The 18081-nt window shown below is 40.7% G+C and overlaps 1 protein-coding gene across 6 annotated transcripts in view; it reads left to right on the top strand.

Annotated features, from left to right (window-relative positions):
• Window positions 1-1778: 1778 nt before the first annotated feature.
• Window positions 1779-18081, top strand: part of UBE4B (ubiquitination factor E4B) — a 64356-nt gene continuing 48053 nt past the window's right edge. For 5 of the 6 annotated variants that reach the window (XM_005292845.5, XM_042852909.2, XM_005292846.5 and 2 more), the window contains exons 1-2: window positions 1807-2391; window positions 12656-12842. In XM_005292845.5, coding sequence (XP_005292902.1) covers window positions 2368-2391; window positions 12656-12842 — 211 coding nt within the window. In that variant the 5' untranslated portion in view covers window positions 1807-2367. Of the gene's footprint in view, window positions 2392-12655; window positions 12843-18081 lie in introns of all 6 variants that reach the window. The other variant, XM_005292849.5, reaches the window with a different exon arrangement.

The following is an 18081-nucleotide window of genomic DNA, read 5'->3' on the forward strand; positions in this document are numbered from 1 at the left end:
TTTAACCCCAAGAGACCAATACCATTGTTTGGCTCAACATGACCATCTCTTTGGAGCAACTCTAGGGCCTCTAAAGACTGTATCTGCCCCATTACTTTTCTTCAGAAGTTAGAGCAAGGGTTCTATTCTGGCTCCACTATTAATTCGCTGCATGATTGAGGACAAGTTGCTTCACCTATCTGTGCCTTAGTTTCCCCCCTCTGTACAATGGGGATAATTCACCTACCCAACTGGGGTGTCATAAGACTTATATAATTAGTTAATAGAAAAACACTGAGATAATGGAACAGAAATTGAGCATTTAATATTTAAGAATATTTAATCCTTTTGTTCACACCATAAAGCAGTCTAGATAAGTGGGGGTCCATTTAAATGGCAATAAATGGTTGAAAGACCTTCATACAAACTCTGGAAACCTGACTATGGCATGGGAGTAACACTTATTGCTGACGGATTAACCTGAATGCAATTGCTCACTGTTACCATACTCTGAGGTATGAGGGCTTGCTCCCAAGAAGTCAATGGCAAAACTTCCATTGATTTTTCCAAGCACTGGACTTGCACCCCACAAGATCTGACCATGCTGAAATCAGACGCATGCCATTAGTTAAACAGATTTGCTTCTAGTGAGGTTGTAGCATAGTTTTATTGACCCCCATAAGGAATGGGAATTTTTCTGATAAACACAAGGGCTGGAGGGAAAGCCACACAAATGCAGCAAAGCTGCTGCAGACCAAGGTAAATTTAACATGACACCAGTGATTACTGTCACAGGAAATATGTATTGAGCAACTGACACAGCAGGTCACCCAAAATAGGGAAGGGTGTGAAATGTTGCCTGGGTTTTGGAAGTTATTGAATGTTTAGAGTCAGGGAACAAGCACTTCAGCTGTTTGGAGAACTTACCTCACCACCTACAAACAATTCCTGTTACAATGACAGTAACATTGTTCTGTCACAAGTTAAACAAAAGTCAAAGAGAAACTCTCCCCATCCCTCCCTTAAATAAAAGCTTGAGTCTCTCGTACTTGTTACGTCAAATTGCAGACATATCAGGAATTCTTCAAACTTCTTTGCTTCTCGTTTCCTTCTTTCACACTTCTTTCTCTTGCTCCTTTCCTTCCTCTCCCCCTTCCATCTCCATCCTCCCCACCTCTCTCATCTTCCACCCCACCTCTCCCCCTTCCATCTTCACCACCTCTTCCACCCTACTCCCGCCTTCCGTCTCCATCCTCCCCAACTCTCCCTCTTCCATCTCCACCCACCCCATCTCTCCCACCCTACTCCTGGCTTCCGACTCCATCCTTCCCACTTCTCACCCCTTCCATCTCCTTCCCATCTCTCCTACCCCACCTCTCCCCCTTCCATCTCCTTCCTCCCCATCTCTCCCCCTTCCATCTCCTTCCTCCCCATCTCTCCTACCCCACCTCTCCCCCCTTCCATCTCCTTCCTCCCCACCTTCCCTACCCCACCTCTCCTCCTTCCCTGTCCAACCCCCACCTTTCCCCCCTTTCATCCCATCTCTCCCCTTCTGTCTCCATCATATCCCATCTCAAACCCCCGCTGTGCCCCTCTCCCCCCGCCCATCTCTCCTCCCCCGCCCTCACGCCGGTTTCTCCCATTTCCCGCTCCCTACTGCCCCGCCCCTGTTGCTATGGCGCAGCGGCCAGGCCCTCCCCTCGCCGTGCCCGCGGCTGGAGCGCTCCCCCCGCCCTGAGCGGCCGTGGCTGCAGCCGCCTCCTCCTGCTGCTATTGGCCGCCTCCGAGCGGGGCCCGGCGTGCTCAGCTCAGTCGGAGCAGCCGGGCGGGCTCACGTGATCTCTCCCCAAGATGGCCGCCGCGCCTTCTTGTTTTGATGAATAATCTCTGTGTGGGGCAGGGGCAGCGAGCCGGGCAGCGGCCGAGGGGGCAGCCGGGCGGGGCACTGAGCGGGCAGGGCTGAGGCAGGCACTGGTGTCGCCCTTCCTGCAGTACTGGGGGCAGCAGGAGCTGGGGGCAACAAGGGAAGGAGGCACCTGGAGAAGGGGGGGGGGGCAGGAGCTGAGGGCATCTGAGCTAGGGCACAGGAGAACGGGGAGCAAGAGCTGGGGCATACGAGGCTCCTCGAGCTGGGGCAGGGTGCAGCAGTCGCAGTTGGGGCGTAGGGAAGCAGCAGCCACTGAGAGGAGCTGGCGGAGGGGATTGCTGCTCTTAGCCTGACTGGCAAGCAGAGAGAGGGTGCGTTCTGTATTGTTGTGCTTCACCTCTGACTATGCAATTCTGAGACACCCCTGGGGCAAGAGGCAGCAGTACCGAATTCCCCCGAAGCTCCCATCCCCTAGAGAAGCAAAGAGCCCCCAAACTACTTTCACCATTAAGAGGAAAACGATGGAGGAGCTGAGCGCTGATGAGGTGAGTTTGGGGGGTCTTGGGGCGAGGGAAAAGGCTGGATGCTGGGAGGGAGAAGGATACGTTGAAGAACGGAGTCTTGGCATTAGGATGGATCCGAAGGGGTACCTGGTGCTCTTTAGGAGAGGAGGATGGGATTGAGAGGGTATTTTGAACTCTAGGGTTACACCTGGGGTACTGGGTAAAGCTATTAATTTTTCTGATTTGGAGAAGGAGGAGGGGGGGACTTGTTCTGGGGATGTTCATGTAAGTCTTGCTGATCCAAAGGGAAAACTTTGATTAAGAAAAGTACAATAATGTGACTTTTCCTCTGTCAAGTGTTTGTGTGTCTTTTCACTCGACTCTCTTTGTAGCACCTCAGCATGGTTTTTCTGGCTTGTAATGATCTTGTTTGAGGGTGGAGGTTGAATTCTTTTTCTTCTGGTTGTTTGTTTGTATGTTTGTTTCTGCCAAGTCCTGTTCACTTATGGGATGACTTCTTCATTTTGGGTTAATTTTTAGGAATTTAAAAAAAAATCTCACTCTTGGGATTTTTATCTTGTTTTTGAACGAGACATTTAAAATCTCATTCAAGAGTCTTCTCTTTGTCAATACTTGAGACAGTTGTGGTGTGTGTGTGGTTTCATATTTAACAGGGTTTCTTTTTTTCAGAGTTGTATGAAGAACTCAGGTTAGCTCATGTTAGAACAGGTCAACCTGTTTTCTGTGGCTGGCTTCAATTCCCTTAATTTTTTTCTTCTCTTATTCTTCCAGTTAAAGTTGTAGGTTTGTTTCTTGTGGTGGGCAATAAGTGGGGCAAATCATTTGCAAACTGCTTCTGTTTCTTCTTTTTAAATGAAACCCGTTGTACTCTCATGAGCTGCTGTTGCGTTTATATTTTAGAGAAAGATTAGATTACTTCTGAAGTTTTGCTGATCTGGATATAGGAGTTTTCCTGCTTCTAGTAACCTCCAGCTGCCCGAGTTTCCACTTCATGTACAACTTCAAACCTACATTCTCTTCCTACCCCTTCCCTTAAAAACATTTTCATAGGGAACTATATTGTAAACAATGACTGATCAGATCAGCTGCAACATCATAGTTCGGGGCATCAGATTCACCTGGTTTACTGCTAGATTAATTGCAGACTTACTCTCTATGGTTAGGATGTAGTGGTAGTAGGGAGAAATGGCTTTTATTCTGTGCCATACTTGGTGACCAGCTTGTAGAACAAGGTGGCGGTGGCTGTTGTTGTTGTTTTTCAGGTTTGTATTACAAAATACTGTGATATTTTTGATCATGTTGTAAGTCATGATTTAGCAGTCCTACTGTGTCGCAATAGAAGTTAGGAAAAAGTGCCTCATAGGTATGTGGCTGGGGATGATCTTCATATGTTGTGGTGGTATAGAGACTACATTTCCAATATGGCACTGGGTGGGGGATGCTAGTAATGTAGTTCCTATTATGGGGAACAGCCTATAATTTAGTAGGTATGTTACAAAAATATTACTCATGAATCTGTAATTCTTTTGATCATACTTCTCAACTGTGTCTGATTATGAAGCATTTTATGTTAGATTTTTAGACCATTTCATCCCATAGAAAACTGGTTATGTCACTGTTACTGTAAATGACTGACCTCAGAATTGCAGCATCATGGAACTGAGATTGCAGAAAACACAGTGTGTCTTCCACTAAGGATTCCACCTTCATTAAGGAAAATCTCTGATTCTCTTAAGTAACTTCTTAAAGTCTTCCCCAAGTTTCCTAGTACAATTTTAGCTAAAGATCTGAGCTAGCTAATCCTTTGGGTGGTTGCTTGAGGCAAGCTTTATTGTATGTGTTTTTTTTTTTTTTGAAGGGAGTAATGCCATCAATTTTTGTGGTTAACATATACACACCCTTTTAACTGGAAAAGACCTTCTTCAGAACCAAATCAATTTTATTTCCTCCAAGTTCTCCTTTTTACTGCTACTGTTTGCAGCAAGTCCTGTATCTTAGATGGCCATTATTGGAAAATATAGCTGTTTTAAAGATGACTAGATTTCCTTTGTCTCTAAATTGGATGGAGCTGAAAAGAAAACTCTCTTCAGTGGAAACTTTATATGCTGAGCATTGCCAGTGGTTGAAGGTAGTGACATGGGTTGGATATTCTTCTAATTTCAAAATATAATTTAAGTACAGTAGAACCTTGCTGATTTCTACGAATGTCTGGGAGATCCACTGCACATTACTGAATTTTGCAGATTAGTGGGTGAATAAAGAAACACAACTTTTAAAAGTGCAAGACTGAAACATTACAATATATATGTTAAGGTCTGAATTCCCTTAAAGTTAAAGGGATATGTAGAATTCATTTCAAAAGAAGAAAGACCAAGGCATTGACAAGTGTTTCTATATTTCTGTGGTATGTTTTGTAAAAGCATTGAAGTCTTCGTAAAGTGAGAGCTCACTACAGCTCAGTATTAAATCTGAGGTGTGTGGCATAGTAAAGGGAAAGCTAGCAAGGTTCTGCTGAATATTGTAAGGTCTTCCATATTCATGGAAATAGAATCGGATATTGCCACACAGAAATGTAATCACAATATTTAGTAAGAGAAATGGATGGATTTGTCTGTCACAAATATGAGTGAGCCTAACAAACTACTAAAACTGAAAGAAATATGGCAGAATAATGGCCTTGGTGAATTATTAGTGTCTGTTATTAGTATGGAAAATATTTTGGGATATCTTTTCACCTTATGCATCCCTTTCCTCCTTCTCTAAAATCTCTTGCAGTTTTATTCTGAATATATTTGTTTTTTGTCTTGATTTGTGTCTACGTGATGTGAAAATGTGGCTAGTCTTTAAAGAAGGATGTTAATAGACTCTGATTTAGATTCTCTCTTAAGAACTCTATCACTTTGTTCAATGAAGGCTTCAGATTTTCACCCTTTCTGACAGATTAAACTTCCATTGGAATCAATGGCCTTCCATTCACTTCAGTGAGGGTTTATTTGGAAACCATAAGGACAAATGGTCCATAATAATTTTAAAGTGACTATTATCAATGCTTGAGCCTTTATATTGCTCGTTTTTCAGGGCAAGGGCTAGCATCTGTTTGGCACAGTTCACTAATTGCGTAGCAAAGTGTTCACTTATGGCAGTAAAGCTGCATGCTGTTGCAAAAAACAAGGCCTGTAGCACCTAAAGAAGATTATGTGGGAAGAGGGCCTACAAGAGCATGGAGACATGAAAGAGGAAGATGGGGCAGAAGCATCAGGAGAGTATGAGAGATGGGTCGGAAGAACAAGGCCAGAATTGAATGAATATTTTGAGTTGCAAAGAAGACAAAGCTAACAATTGCATGTGAAAACAAGAACAGAAATTGGCGACGGAAAAATGTGGCTTAAATTTGAGACAATTAGGTGACCTGTCATTTCTTAAAATGTCCTTATTTTTAAATGGGCTAAATAACCTCCATCAAGTTCTTAAATGAACAGTGCATTCAGAAGATGAAATATTTCTTAAACTTGCTTGGCATGCTGTAGCTGATATATTGTTTTATTTCCCTATGATGTATTAGGGTCTGGAGTTAATGTCAGTTCTTCTCTTGGCATCGTGCAGTTTTGAAACCGCTCTTTCATGGAAAAATAAAGGTTATTTGCTTAGAATTTCGGCTGATCTAGTACCATTGCTCCAAAATAGATATGAATAAAAATCACTTTAGTTTTTGTGGTGAAAGGTATATGAGGATGAAAGACTAGTTGCTGTGGTTGTATTTTTATTGGTCTGTTGTATAAATAAAGTCGTGAATTTGCTATTTTTAGTGATCAAGCTATTTTTATCTTTTATGTTGTTGAGTATCCAGCTGACAGCTTTGTAGAAGTCCATTAAGATGAAAAATGTTTCTGAAAGCTGATTTCCAGAAAGAGCCTAGATACATCTAGTGCTAAGTGAACTAATAAGAACTAGTGCACCTGTTCCATTGGGCTGCTTAGATTTTTGCATTAACCTTTTATACAATATTAACAAATTATATTATATAGGGAAGGTAGCTCTTGATGGTTCAAGGCCCCATATAAAGAATGGCACAAAATAACTTGCCCTTTACGTACGAGATGCTGTTGAAACTGAGACCTGTATAGTGTAGGGTTTCTGTATGCTAAACAGTCATCCTTTCTTAGTAAAATGTTTCAAAATACTACCTTCTTCATTCTTTGGTAAGTACCACTTCATTCTTAAAGTGACCATTTTGAGAAAAACTGTGGGGATTTAAGCACTGTCTTAATACATTTGTGAGTCTGGGGCCTCATGCTAGGCACTGCAAAAAAGTGTCAGTGCCTGCCCTAAAGAGCCTACGACTAGATCTTCCAAGGTATTTAGGGCCTAAAGATGCAGATGGGCACCTGCTGGGATTTTCAAAAGTGCCTAAATGCCTTACCCCCAATAGACCTCAGCTAAATGGTGACGGGAAGCTTTCTGGAAAGAAATTGTTCATGTTACATGTAGTAATAGTGCCCTCTTTGTTGCAAGTAATAATTGTGACTGTTCTCAGTAGAACTTCTGAGTTGGTTTGGTCTGTCACTTTGTGTAGGTGGGGGGGGGATATGAAGTGACACAAGGGTGCAATCAGATCTTGATTATCCTCTTGAAACTGGGGGTTGAGGGGAAATAAATAATGGATAACAGAGTGGGATTTCCTGTGCAATTAATACATGTTGTGCAAGACATGACCTTGTTTTGGATAATCAAGGTTTAACTGCATTTGAGAACAAATTGGTAAACGTGCTGATCCAGTGTTACTGTTTCAGCATCTGTGCCTTTTCCTCTCCTCTCTCCTATTATTCTCTCCCACTTGATCCCAAATTTGTTGGCCTGCTGTGAAGATAAAAGCTAGCAAGGCAGAACATGTGCTTGAATAGTGTGGAAAAGTGTGACATCAAACTTGTTGTCTTACTCAATGACACTTGAATGATTTTTCTTTTATATGTTTGCTGCCTTCCCTTTCTCCTTGTTTTCCTCCTCTTAATTCCTTTCCTCCCAGTCACACCACTGACTGAATCACTGTGTTTCTCCTTCCCATTTCCCAACCACCTCTGTGTTTTTCCATCCTGCATACCACTTCTTTATTTGAGAAGCATTCTGTAAATATATGAATTGAATGATGGGGAAACAGATTATTTTTAAGACCTAATGCAGCTTCCAATTAGATTATAAATTCAGCAATTTTGTTTTACTAATTATCCTCCTTGGCACAACTTCTGTTTGTGAGCAAGGCACACTTAATTTGGTCATACTTTTGTCTGGCTCTAACAGTGTTGGTACAGGTGGACTTGGCAAATGGAAAAACAAAAGTGAGGACATGTGGTTGACATTTCCTCAGCTATACATCAGAGTGTCAGGGGATGACTTTTCATTTTTCAGATAACATTAGCTGAATTGTATGACATTTCATCAACACTCTACTTATCTGTGACTTTTCAATCGTTTTTTCATGTTTTCTGCTAGAAATTATTTTGAATGGATTGGTTAGCCTTCAAATCCATCATCCCTGGCTAATAAAGATTGTGTTTTTCTTTCTTCCACTTCCATTAATTTGAATGAGAGTTTGTAATGACAGGTAGACTTTATGTATTCCCTTTTGCTTATTTCCCTTGTCTTGCTATAACTCTTGATATTAGCAGGGCAACAACAACACTCTGTAGGATTTATAGTATTAGAACTGATCTAGTTGGTTTACACTGCATAAAGAACTGTTAGTGCATGGTGGTATGACAAGCCTAGAGTTGTCCACCTTGCAACCCTTTTTGCCTGTTCACTTAAAAAAAAATGTTGCTGTGTTGAGGAACAATGCTTTAATCTAGGTCAAAACTGACATTTGAAGGTTTTGATCTATATTAAATCAGTGCTCCTGAACACTGATGTGGATTTGTGTGTCCACAAAAGCAAGGGGAAAATGTTACAATATAGACAACCCTAAACCTCTGAAGAAGAGCTCTGTGGAACATGAAAGCTTGTCTTGTTCAACAGAAGTTGGGCCAAAAAAAGATAATACCACACCCGCCTTGTGTCTCTGAGTACTATTGTCATTGCTCAGCTAATGTTGATGGCTGCTGCAAAACATGAGAAACAGGCAAAAAGAGAGATGTAAATTCTAAGTGTTACAAATACACACTATAACATGGGCATCTCAGATTGTGTTTTTTATTGTAGTGTAGAGTGGGGCCTCGTGGATGCCAGTTACACTACAGTCAAAATCTGCTATTGACAACTGTGTTTAAACACGGTCATTTGCTAGCATGGCTTTCCTGACCTGTTGGGATAGGATTTTTTTTCTCCCAGGGAGACATGCTTGACAAATTGTAAATATCCTGAGATAGATCTTCTCTGTGTTGGCCTTACAACACTGTTTAAAACCCATTTTAAATGCTGTTTATGCCCATCTCATCTCCAAAATGTACCATGTTTAAGTATAGGGGCACAAGACCAGAGCTGTATTAGGATGTCTTAAGATGGTTATGACATTGTCTGGGCCAATCGGCAGAGGCAAGACCAAGTCACATCAAAATCTACTATGTTTAAGTGTCCTTCTTAAACACTCTCTAGTAATCCAGTCACATTTTAGGATTACTAGAGTGTGTTTAAGAAGGACACTTAAACATAGTAGATTTTATGGAATAGATTGGGCCTTAAATTTGGCTGTAGCTAAGCCATTGTACCAACCACTGGTCAAGCAAACTGTACTAGCAATAATTATGTTTAAACAGAATTATTACTAGTATAGCGTCAACAGTAGTATGAATGAGACTTAGTGTTGCTGCTTCAGAGTGGATTTGTAGGTAAGAGAAGGGGGGGAAAAAAAGGATGGAAATCCTAAAGTGTTTTCTTATAGTAGGGAGATTGAGAATAACCTTTCAGTAGTGCAAGTACAAAAATTATGATGCACATACATTCCAGTTAAACAATCCTGCCATGCATTGCTCCCATATTTATCTGTGGTGTCTTGAAGACCCTTTGGATAAATGGGTTAATACAGTAATTCTCTTTTCTTACTGTTCCACAGTGTGACTGAGAATTGGCTTCTTGTGTCCAATAATCTTTTCTTCTGAATGGCTAAGCCAATTTTTGTAATATGCTATAGAGGCGATCCTGGCCCTTGAAACTATAGTAAAGAACAGAATGATCAGACACATAGATGAACACAGTATGTTGGGGAAGAGTCTCACTACATTTGTAAAAGGGAATCATGGATCAACAAGCATGTGGTTAAGGGTGATCTCTTGGATAAAGTGAATCTGGACTTTCAGGAAGCCTTTGACGAGATCTCACACCAAAAGCACTTAAGCAAAGCAAGCAGCCATGGGATAAGAGGGGGAAGATCCTCTCATGGATCAGTAACTGGTTAAAAGGTAAGAAACAAAGGGTAAGAATAAATTGTTCAGTTTCCACAGTGGAGACAGGTAAATAGCAGGGTCCCCCAAGGATCTGTACTGGGACCAGTGTTGTTCAACATATTAATAAATGATCTGAAAAAGAGGGTAAACTGTGAAGTGGCAAAGTTTGCAGATGATACAAAATTACTAAAGATAGTTAAGTCCAGAGCTGGCTGTGGGTATGTCTACACAGCAAAGAAGAACCTACAGCTGGCCTGTGTCAGCTGACTCGGGCTCACGGGGCTCCGGCTGCGGGGACGTTTCACTGCTGTGTAGATTTCTGGGCCCAGGTTCTGAGACCTTCCCACCTCACAGGGTCCTAGAGCCCAGGTTTTTCTTTCTTTAGACATACCTTGTGAAGAGTTACAAAAGAATTCCACAAAACTGGATGACTGGGCAATAAAATGGCAGATGAAATTCAGTGTTGTGTAATACACATTGGAAAACATAATCCCAACAATACATACAAAATGATGGGGTCTAAATTAGCTGTAAACACTCAAGAAAGAGATTGTGGCATCATCGCGGCTAGTTCCATGAAAACATCTGCTCAATGTGAAGCAGCAGTCAAAAGCTAACAATGCTAGGAACCATGAGGAAAGGAATAGGAATATTTTCTGTCTTATTACCTATCTCCTTGTGACATCTGTGGTGATGACTCTAGCGCTAAACCACCCGCAGCCCATTTGCAGACACACAGACGCGCAAAAATTATATATATATTTTTAATGCAGATATGGAGATTTAGGCCTTTGTCCTGCAGACACTCAAACAGAACATTACACATGTGAGTATCCCCATTGTAGTTTACAGGGCTGCTTGTGTGTCAAGTTCAGCACTTGCATAAGTTTTTTGGGGACTAGAATCTTAAAGTGATTTTTGTTTTCCTTGTAGAGGAATTAGTTTACAATAACAACATCCAGTCATTGACACAGTGTGAAAGAAAACCCTAAGGGTACTTCTGTCTCACATCAATTGTTTTCTATTTTATATAGTATAAATAGCATGATGTAGGTCAGGGGTCAGCAACCTTCGGCACACGGCCTATCAGGGTAATCTGCTGGTGGGCCGCAAGACATTTTGTTTACGTTGACTGCCCCCTGCAGCTTCCAGTGGCTGCGGTTTGCCGTTGGGAGCTGTGGGGGGCAGTGCCTGCGGATGATCAACGTCTCATGGCCTGCCAGCGGATTACCCTGATGGGCCGCGTACCGAAGGTTGCCGACCCCAGATATAGGTTAAGAGTAGAGGATACTCTGAGTTACAGCTGTTTTACAAGGTGTATATTTAGGGATCACTTGAACCACTACCAAAATATGGCTACCTCTTGGGTGAAATGTTGTAACTGCTTAATGGTTGGAGCAATGTTACACTACAGAAAATTTGCATGTAAGTGGGTATATAGGATATAAAATCTTGAGCTTTAATCACTCTGCAAATCAGATTTGGGGGAAAATGAGTTTTATTTCTTAAATATTTTTCTGTAGAGAGCCCAGTAAGAACAGTTTTTAGCTGCATGAGTGGATCCTGCTTTGTCTTGCTGTAATAGAAACACCCCAACTTCACTTAGTAAAGAGTAGGATTAAGATATTCTATTCAAAGCCCTTTTTGTTTAAAAAAACAAAAACAAAAACAAAAAAACCCAAGGGTTTATTTTCTTTCCACCTTCTGTATTCATGTGGTGACATCAGAGTCAAGGAAGAGATGCTGATCCAGAAGCTATGTTTTCCCAGAATTTTTCAAGTCTGGTTTAATTTGATCTGTTCATCTTCTTTCTCTATTGAGGAAGGTTTGGCAGGCCATTAAATGACTGTTGTAACATGGTATAAGTCACTTGACACAAATCTTTTCTTGCACTCTTTCACATGCTTGGCAACTCTTGGGTATTACGGGCAAAAGTGAGAAATGGTGCAGTTGATTGAACACTGATTTAGTGCTAGAGAAGTGGTTCTTGGTAATATTTAACTTTCTGAGTTTTTCATTACTTTTTTTTAGTTTTCTGGTTCTAAAAATTCTGTAGATATTATTTTCCCTTTGTCTGTCCATTCCCTATGTATCAAGCCAATCTGCTTGTGGTGGTACTAAATTTTAGAAAATTATAAAGAACACTAGCAACCTGTCATATGTTGCAAGCAAACACACTTCTTTACTTGTGTTATTAATAACACATTAAGGGATAGAATTTTAAAAATCCAATTAACCTGTCAGTTTATGCTCATTTACTGCTCCTAGACTCAGGATGCTAGTCTCTTCATTTACTTTCTGTATTTTTGTTTGGCTGAAAAATGTCACTTATAGAGTCTTCATGTTTGGGTTTCAAACACTGTGGGGTAATGATCTTTTGATTAAAGATAACTATTTTCACTAGAAATTTTTTTAAAATACAAATATTTCTGATGGTCTTAGATGTTATGAAATTTGGGCAACATTTATGTTGATAAGGTCCCTTTAACAGAAGAACATAGTTTATTCCATCAAATGCTAAAATAGAGGAAGGGAATTGTTGTGTGTTCACATTGCTATTCAATAGACAGTGAAACCTGTCTTAAATGACTACTCAAGGGACTAACACAAATTAGGTTGGCCAATAGAGATGGTCTTCAGAGATATTAAAAATGTACTGGAAACTCTAGAGGTATTTTAAAATGGTCACATAAGACATGAGGATTGGTCACATGACATAGGGGAATTGCTTATTGGAGGTGATCTTTAATGCAGGTTTTCCTTTATATCAAGGGTCATACATTATATTATTGTTTTTGGTGATGCCTTTTAGCAGAGATTGGTATGCATACTGCTTGGAAGGACCATTGGTGCAATGTTTGTGAAATTCTGTGTCTGTGTACTTTATCTACTTTTTATTTCCTTTTGTACAGATCCGTCGAAGGCGCCTTGCTCGGCTTGCAGGTGGACCATCTTCCCAGCCCACCACCCCCCTTACCTCTCCACAAAGAGAGAACCCACCTGGACCCCCTGTAGTAGTGCCAGCCCCAGGTCCATCCCACAATTTTGGCCTGAATGTCCATAGTATGACCCCAGCTACCTCTCCAATTGGCGCATCAGGTAGGCTGCAACTTAATCATTAAAGAATTATTTGGTGGTGGTGGTTGTGGTTATTCTATTGAAGATTTTAAACCTAGGATATGAATGCTACAGGTTATTTCTGGTATAATTTGGAAGGAGTTGAGGAAATGGACACTTTTTGATGTTGCATATATTTAATTATTTTCTGGTAAACTATATACAGTTGTTTAGGTGAATGCAGTAACATATTTTAAATTACATTAATTTTCTGTTGGCAACTAGTAAAGGAGAGAGCTCTTCTGTATAATTTTTTTTTTTTTGGAGGGAGTTTTTATGGAGGGAGAATTACAAATGCTTCTAAAACAAAGTTTACTCAGAGTTAAAACATGGTGTAGAGTGAAGTATATAATTATATCTTCTGAGTATTCTGAACAAGAAACAGGATTTTTTTCCCATCTGCCTTTTAGATATCTAAGATTTTAAATAACTTTTTTTATTGATTTGGTTTCTAGCTAGACTTCAACATTCAGTCCCAAAGTCCAGTTTTGTTTCAGATCATGCATTACTAGTGTTTGGTGCATTTGAATGATGTATGTGGTGTCTCTCTGTATTGTTTATAGGAGCAAAGTGTGTGAAGTCAATAAACAAAGGGAAAAACAGTCTTTTAACACTTCTGAAGGGTAAAGGTAGAATCCCCTTCAGTTACTACTCTTGTGAATCTAGGAGTCAGAAGGCTTGGAAAATGTCTGAGCCAGACTAATTTCTTTCTTTCTTTCTTTCTTTCTTTCTTTCTTTCTTTCTTTCTTTCTTTCTTTCTTTCTTTCTTTCTTTCTTTCTTTCTTTCTTTCTTTCTTTCTTTCTTTCTTTCTTTCTTTCTTTCTTTTAAATGAGCAGGTGAGAATGGGAAGAGGGATGTTCTTTCGTTGAGACAGAGTTAATTATGCAATATTTACATATAATCTGGGTTTTGATCCAAACTTGGCACACTTGCCAAATCTTATAAACTTAATCTGTAATAAATTATATTTCATATTTATAGTTTTATGAAATTAGAGGCACTGAAGTGAGTTTATTTTTTTTTTTTTTTAATTTTTAGTATTTCAAAGGTAGTGATTTTGCTGTTTTTAGCAAACTACTACTAAAAGATCAGGGAGATGCTTAATAGTTGGGGATAATGAAACATTTTTCTATGCCTGTGCAGATCAAACTAGCGCATAACTTATTTGCATTGTGAGCCTTTGTCTAATGCGTTGGGTTTATGGTTATGTCCTTTGGAACATGCATTCAGTAAAGTCAACCTAGAAGGCTGGAAACCTCCTCCTTTTATTACATACAGTCCTGTCTCAGGACTGATTAGAACTCTGACTCCTTGTTATAGTGTTGACTCGTCATAATGGATTGTTTCTTACCTGTTCTTTCTACCTCCCATTTCTGTGCATTTCAGTCATGACAGAGAGTCATTATTAAAAGCATTTCCAGAGAAAAGCTAATTGCAGTTACAATTTAAAACAATACACTGGCCTTGTGATTAAAAAAAAGACACAGAAGCAAAGGTGATTTAAAAAAAAAAACCCAAAACCACTTGATAGCCCCATAAGTAACTCAGTAGGTATGGTGTAGAGTCCATGTAGTTTGTGTGATGGTTCTTGGGATACCCAGGAGGACTGAGAGTCACCTTATTACCCCCTGCTTCTAGCAAGAGAGAGACTTGCTTGTGTTTAACTGGGTATTGGCTCCTTGACATGACCAGCCTGCTGTTAGCCAGCCAAACAATCTACTCTGGGCTATTCCAGCCCTTGCTTTGCCTTGCAGGTTAACAGATATAACCCAGCCCCCGAGTTCTTTTGAAGTGTTTCCCTGTAATGTCCAGTACTTTATTCACTGAATGCTCACAGAAATACCAGGTCTGCAGTCCCCAAGGGAGAGGTGTACACAACAGCTTGCCTGATTCAACTGAGGATCAGCACCTAGCTTCACACCACAGCACTGAGATGTAGTTAAAGTGAAAACAATACGTTTATTATCAAAGATTCAAGAGACTGTGAGTAAGGATAACGGAAACAAAGGGGTTACATATCAGATCAAATCATAATAATCTTCCTAGAGACTAATCTTAATTTACCAAGCTAACCTCCTGTCTAAAGAGTTCTTATGTCACCCGAAGTCTTTTGCAGTGTCTTCCACCAAGGTAGGCAGAGATCCCATTTTCATGAATGTAAATGCGCTGTCCTTTTATTTCCTAGGTGAAGAATAAAGGTACACCTACTTTCTAGATAGCTGTCTTGCTTTCTCTTTGTATCTCACAAAGTTAATTTTCTGTACCCAGAGTCAGGATCACCAGCCATAGCTTGTTCTCAGTGTGCTGCCTCCTTGTTGATTTCACACACGCTCCCCCTCCCTCCCTTTAACTTTCTCTGTAAATGATTCCCCATTCTGTTAGCTTACAATGCTTAATTTGTATGCCAGAGAGACAGGTGAATAAATATCTCTTCTCTGCCTTTGTATCAAGGCAGAGTTACAGACTTTAAAACATATTTTCAGTATACATACATAACTCCTTACATAGTATCTGGACCTAGATTTCTCAATTATATTAATGACCAGTGTGACCCTGGCTTTCATTTAAGAACTCACATGACATTATTTGGTGAACCAGAATATACATACCAGAATCAGGATATTCTTGTAACCCTCTTACCACTTGGCATTGAGAGATTCATGGGTCAGAGTTTGTTTACCTGGAGAGGTCAGTCTGGCAAATTTATTAGTCTGTTCTAAACACCCATACCCTAGGGATGCATGAGCTGTTGGTTTGTCATAGCCAGAAGCATAAAATCACTAGTTAAAATACAGTGTCCAATTTCCATAGTACTGATTACTGAAACAATGTTCAGGTTTTTTTTTTCCTCCAGACCAGAATGCGGGGAGTAGATAAACTAGAAAATTGGTGGTGGTTAGTGAGAGTGGTGGTGGTCAATGCTGAGCATCCACTGTACGCGCTTCACATCAGCAAAGATTCATTTAAAGCTCGACAGTTTGCAGGAATCCCGTAGCAGTGCTACACTAAAATGACTGCAGAGGATTTTAATTCATTTAGATATGAAGAGAGCAGCTCCAGCAAAATAATGTCCTTGTAAGCGTCCCTTTGCACGAGGAGTTGCATACAATGGTGAGGTCAGAGCACACGATCCATTTAGTGGAAAAGACTCTTATTACTTTATGTCCCTATTTGGGAAGCATATTTAGAGACCCTGGAAATAATAAATAAAATAAAGGAGTGAGACGAATACAACGTATGTGTTCAGTGCACATCAATATGTATTTACAGTGTTTCCATTTGCATTCTTTTATTTTAAAGAGAGACTGAATTTTGAAGGTCAAATGTTTCATGGAGTACTTGTTCCAGCACAATGCAGGTGTGGGGTGTTGTGCAAATTATCTCAAGATAGAAAGTGATAGGTAGGACACAGTCTAGGGGCCACTGATCCCATATTGAGTATTGCAGTGTGCAGGGCTGGCTTTAGGGTGATTCAGCCGATTCCCTGGAATCCTGCCCCATGCCCCTAAGAGGGCCCCGCGACGTCCCAAAGGAGCTACCGCCGAAGTCCCGCCACTGTCTTTGGCGGCAGCTCGATCGCTGCCATGGAAGAAGGACCCTCCACCAATTGAGCTACCGCCGAAGTCCCAGCACTGTCGGCGGCGGCAGCTCAATCATTGCCGCTGTCTTCAGCGGCCTTTCAGCGGAGGGAGGACCGAAGACAGTGGCGGGACTTCGAATCGGGCCCCGCGGTGCCTAAAGCTGGCCCTGGCAGTGTGGCCACCAAGGTGCTTTTGTCTAATAGCAGGAGCAAGGCACTGGGAGGCATGTAGAGCTTTGCACCTCATGCGTATTATGGAGGATCATGCTTATCACCTCCATTTTCTGCTCACACGTCTACTCTCTCCCCCCCTGCATTGTCTGTAGATAATGGAGTAGGTGCAGTGGCGCCATTGGATCTTGTCTACATTAAGGATATTTGCACTGAAATCACTAAATGGCCGTTTCAGAGTAGCAGCCGTTAGTCTGTATTCGCAAAAAGAACAGGAGTACTTGTGGCACCTTAGAAACTAACAAATTTATTAGAGCATAAGATTTTTGTGGACTACAGCCCACTTCTTCGGAGGCATATGCTGTAGCCCATGAAAGCTTATGCTCTAATAAATTTGTTAGTCTCTAAGGTGCCACAAGTACTGTTCTTTTTAAATGGCTGTTGTTTGCACAGGCACTGGACTGAAACAAAGTAGGGGTTACACCAGGACACCTTAAACCTGTCACGTAGTAACGTAAACTGCACTAATGTAAGGCTTGCTTTAAACTCACGCAGCACATTTACATAAAGCATTAGCACTGGGGTAACTACATCAATCTCCTTAATGTAAATGAGGCCTCATGCTTGCTTCTACTCAGTGTTGAGGGGTATGCCTGACGTTTATGCTTCCTTGAGCCATTATTTGTGCTGGATTGCAACAGATTTGTGCATTTTGCAAGGACTTGCAGGATCAAGGCTGTAGCATGCATTTCATAATCTATCTACTTTTAGTGGGATTTATTTTTTCTCATCCAGAAAGTTGAATAATTTGTGAATATCTAATATTGACCAATGGGCATTTCAGCAAAATCTAACTTGTCTTACAGGATCCCAGATCCCATTTTTCCTCCTCATTTTTAGAGAATGCTTAATTGGCTGAGAATGCTGTTAGAAATGACATGCTAATTGTCAGCTTCAGCCCTATATAGATTGTTAACCCACATTTACCACATTCCTTTGTTTTTGTTCACAACTGTTAAACTTACCATGTAAATTGTGGCAGGTGTGAGTTGCATATTCCTTCTGTGTTTTCATACCACTCAACAGAGCACACTTGTCTCTTCAGCCACAGAACTGGGATGTTTTGTTAATCTTAGTTTAATCTTAGTTTAACTGTATTTCTGGTGTACATGCTAATTAATAATACTTTGCATGTCTATTATGCCAGTCATCTAATGATCTCAGAATACATTTCAGACACAAAACCTGTCTGAGGAAGTTAAGTACACCTCTACCCCGATATAACACGAATTCGGATATAACACGGTAAAACAGTGCTCCAGTGGGGTGGGGCTGTGCTCTCCAGTGGATCAAAGCAAATTCTATATAATGCGGTTTCACCTATAACACGGTAAGATTTTTTGGTGCCCAAGGACAGCGCTATAGCGAGGTAGAGGTGTATTCTATTTGTATGCATTTTGCACACAGGG

This window comes from Chrysemys picta, chromosome 21 (assembly GCF_011386835.1).
Source record: "Chrysemys picta bellii isolate R12L10 chromosome 21, ASM1138683v2, whole genome shotgun sequence".
Taxonomy (NCBI): Eukaryota; Metazoa; Chordata; order Testudines; family Emydidae; genus Chrysemys; species Chrysemys picta.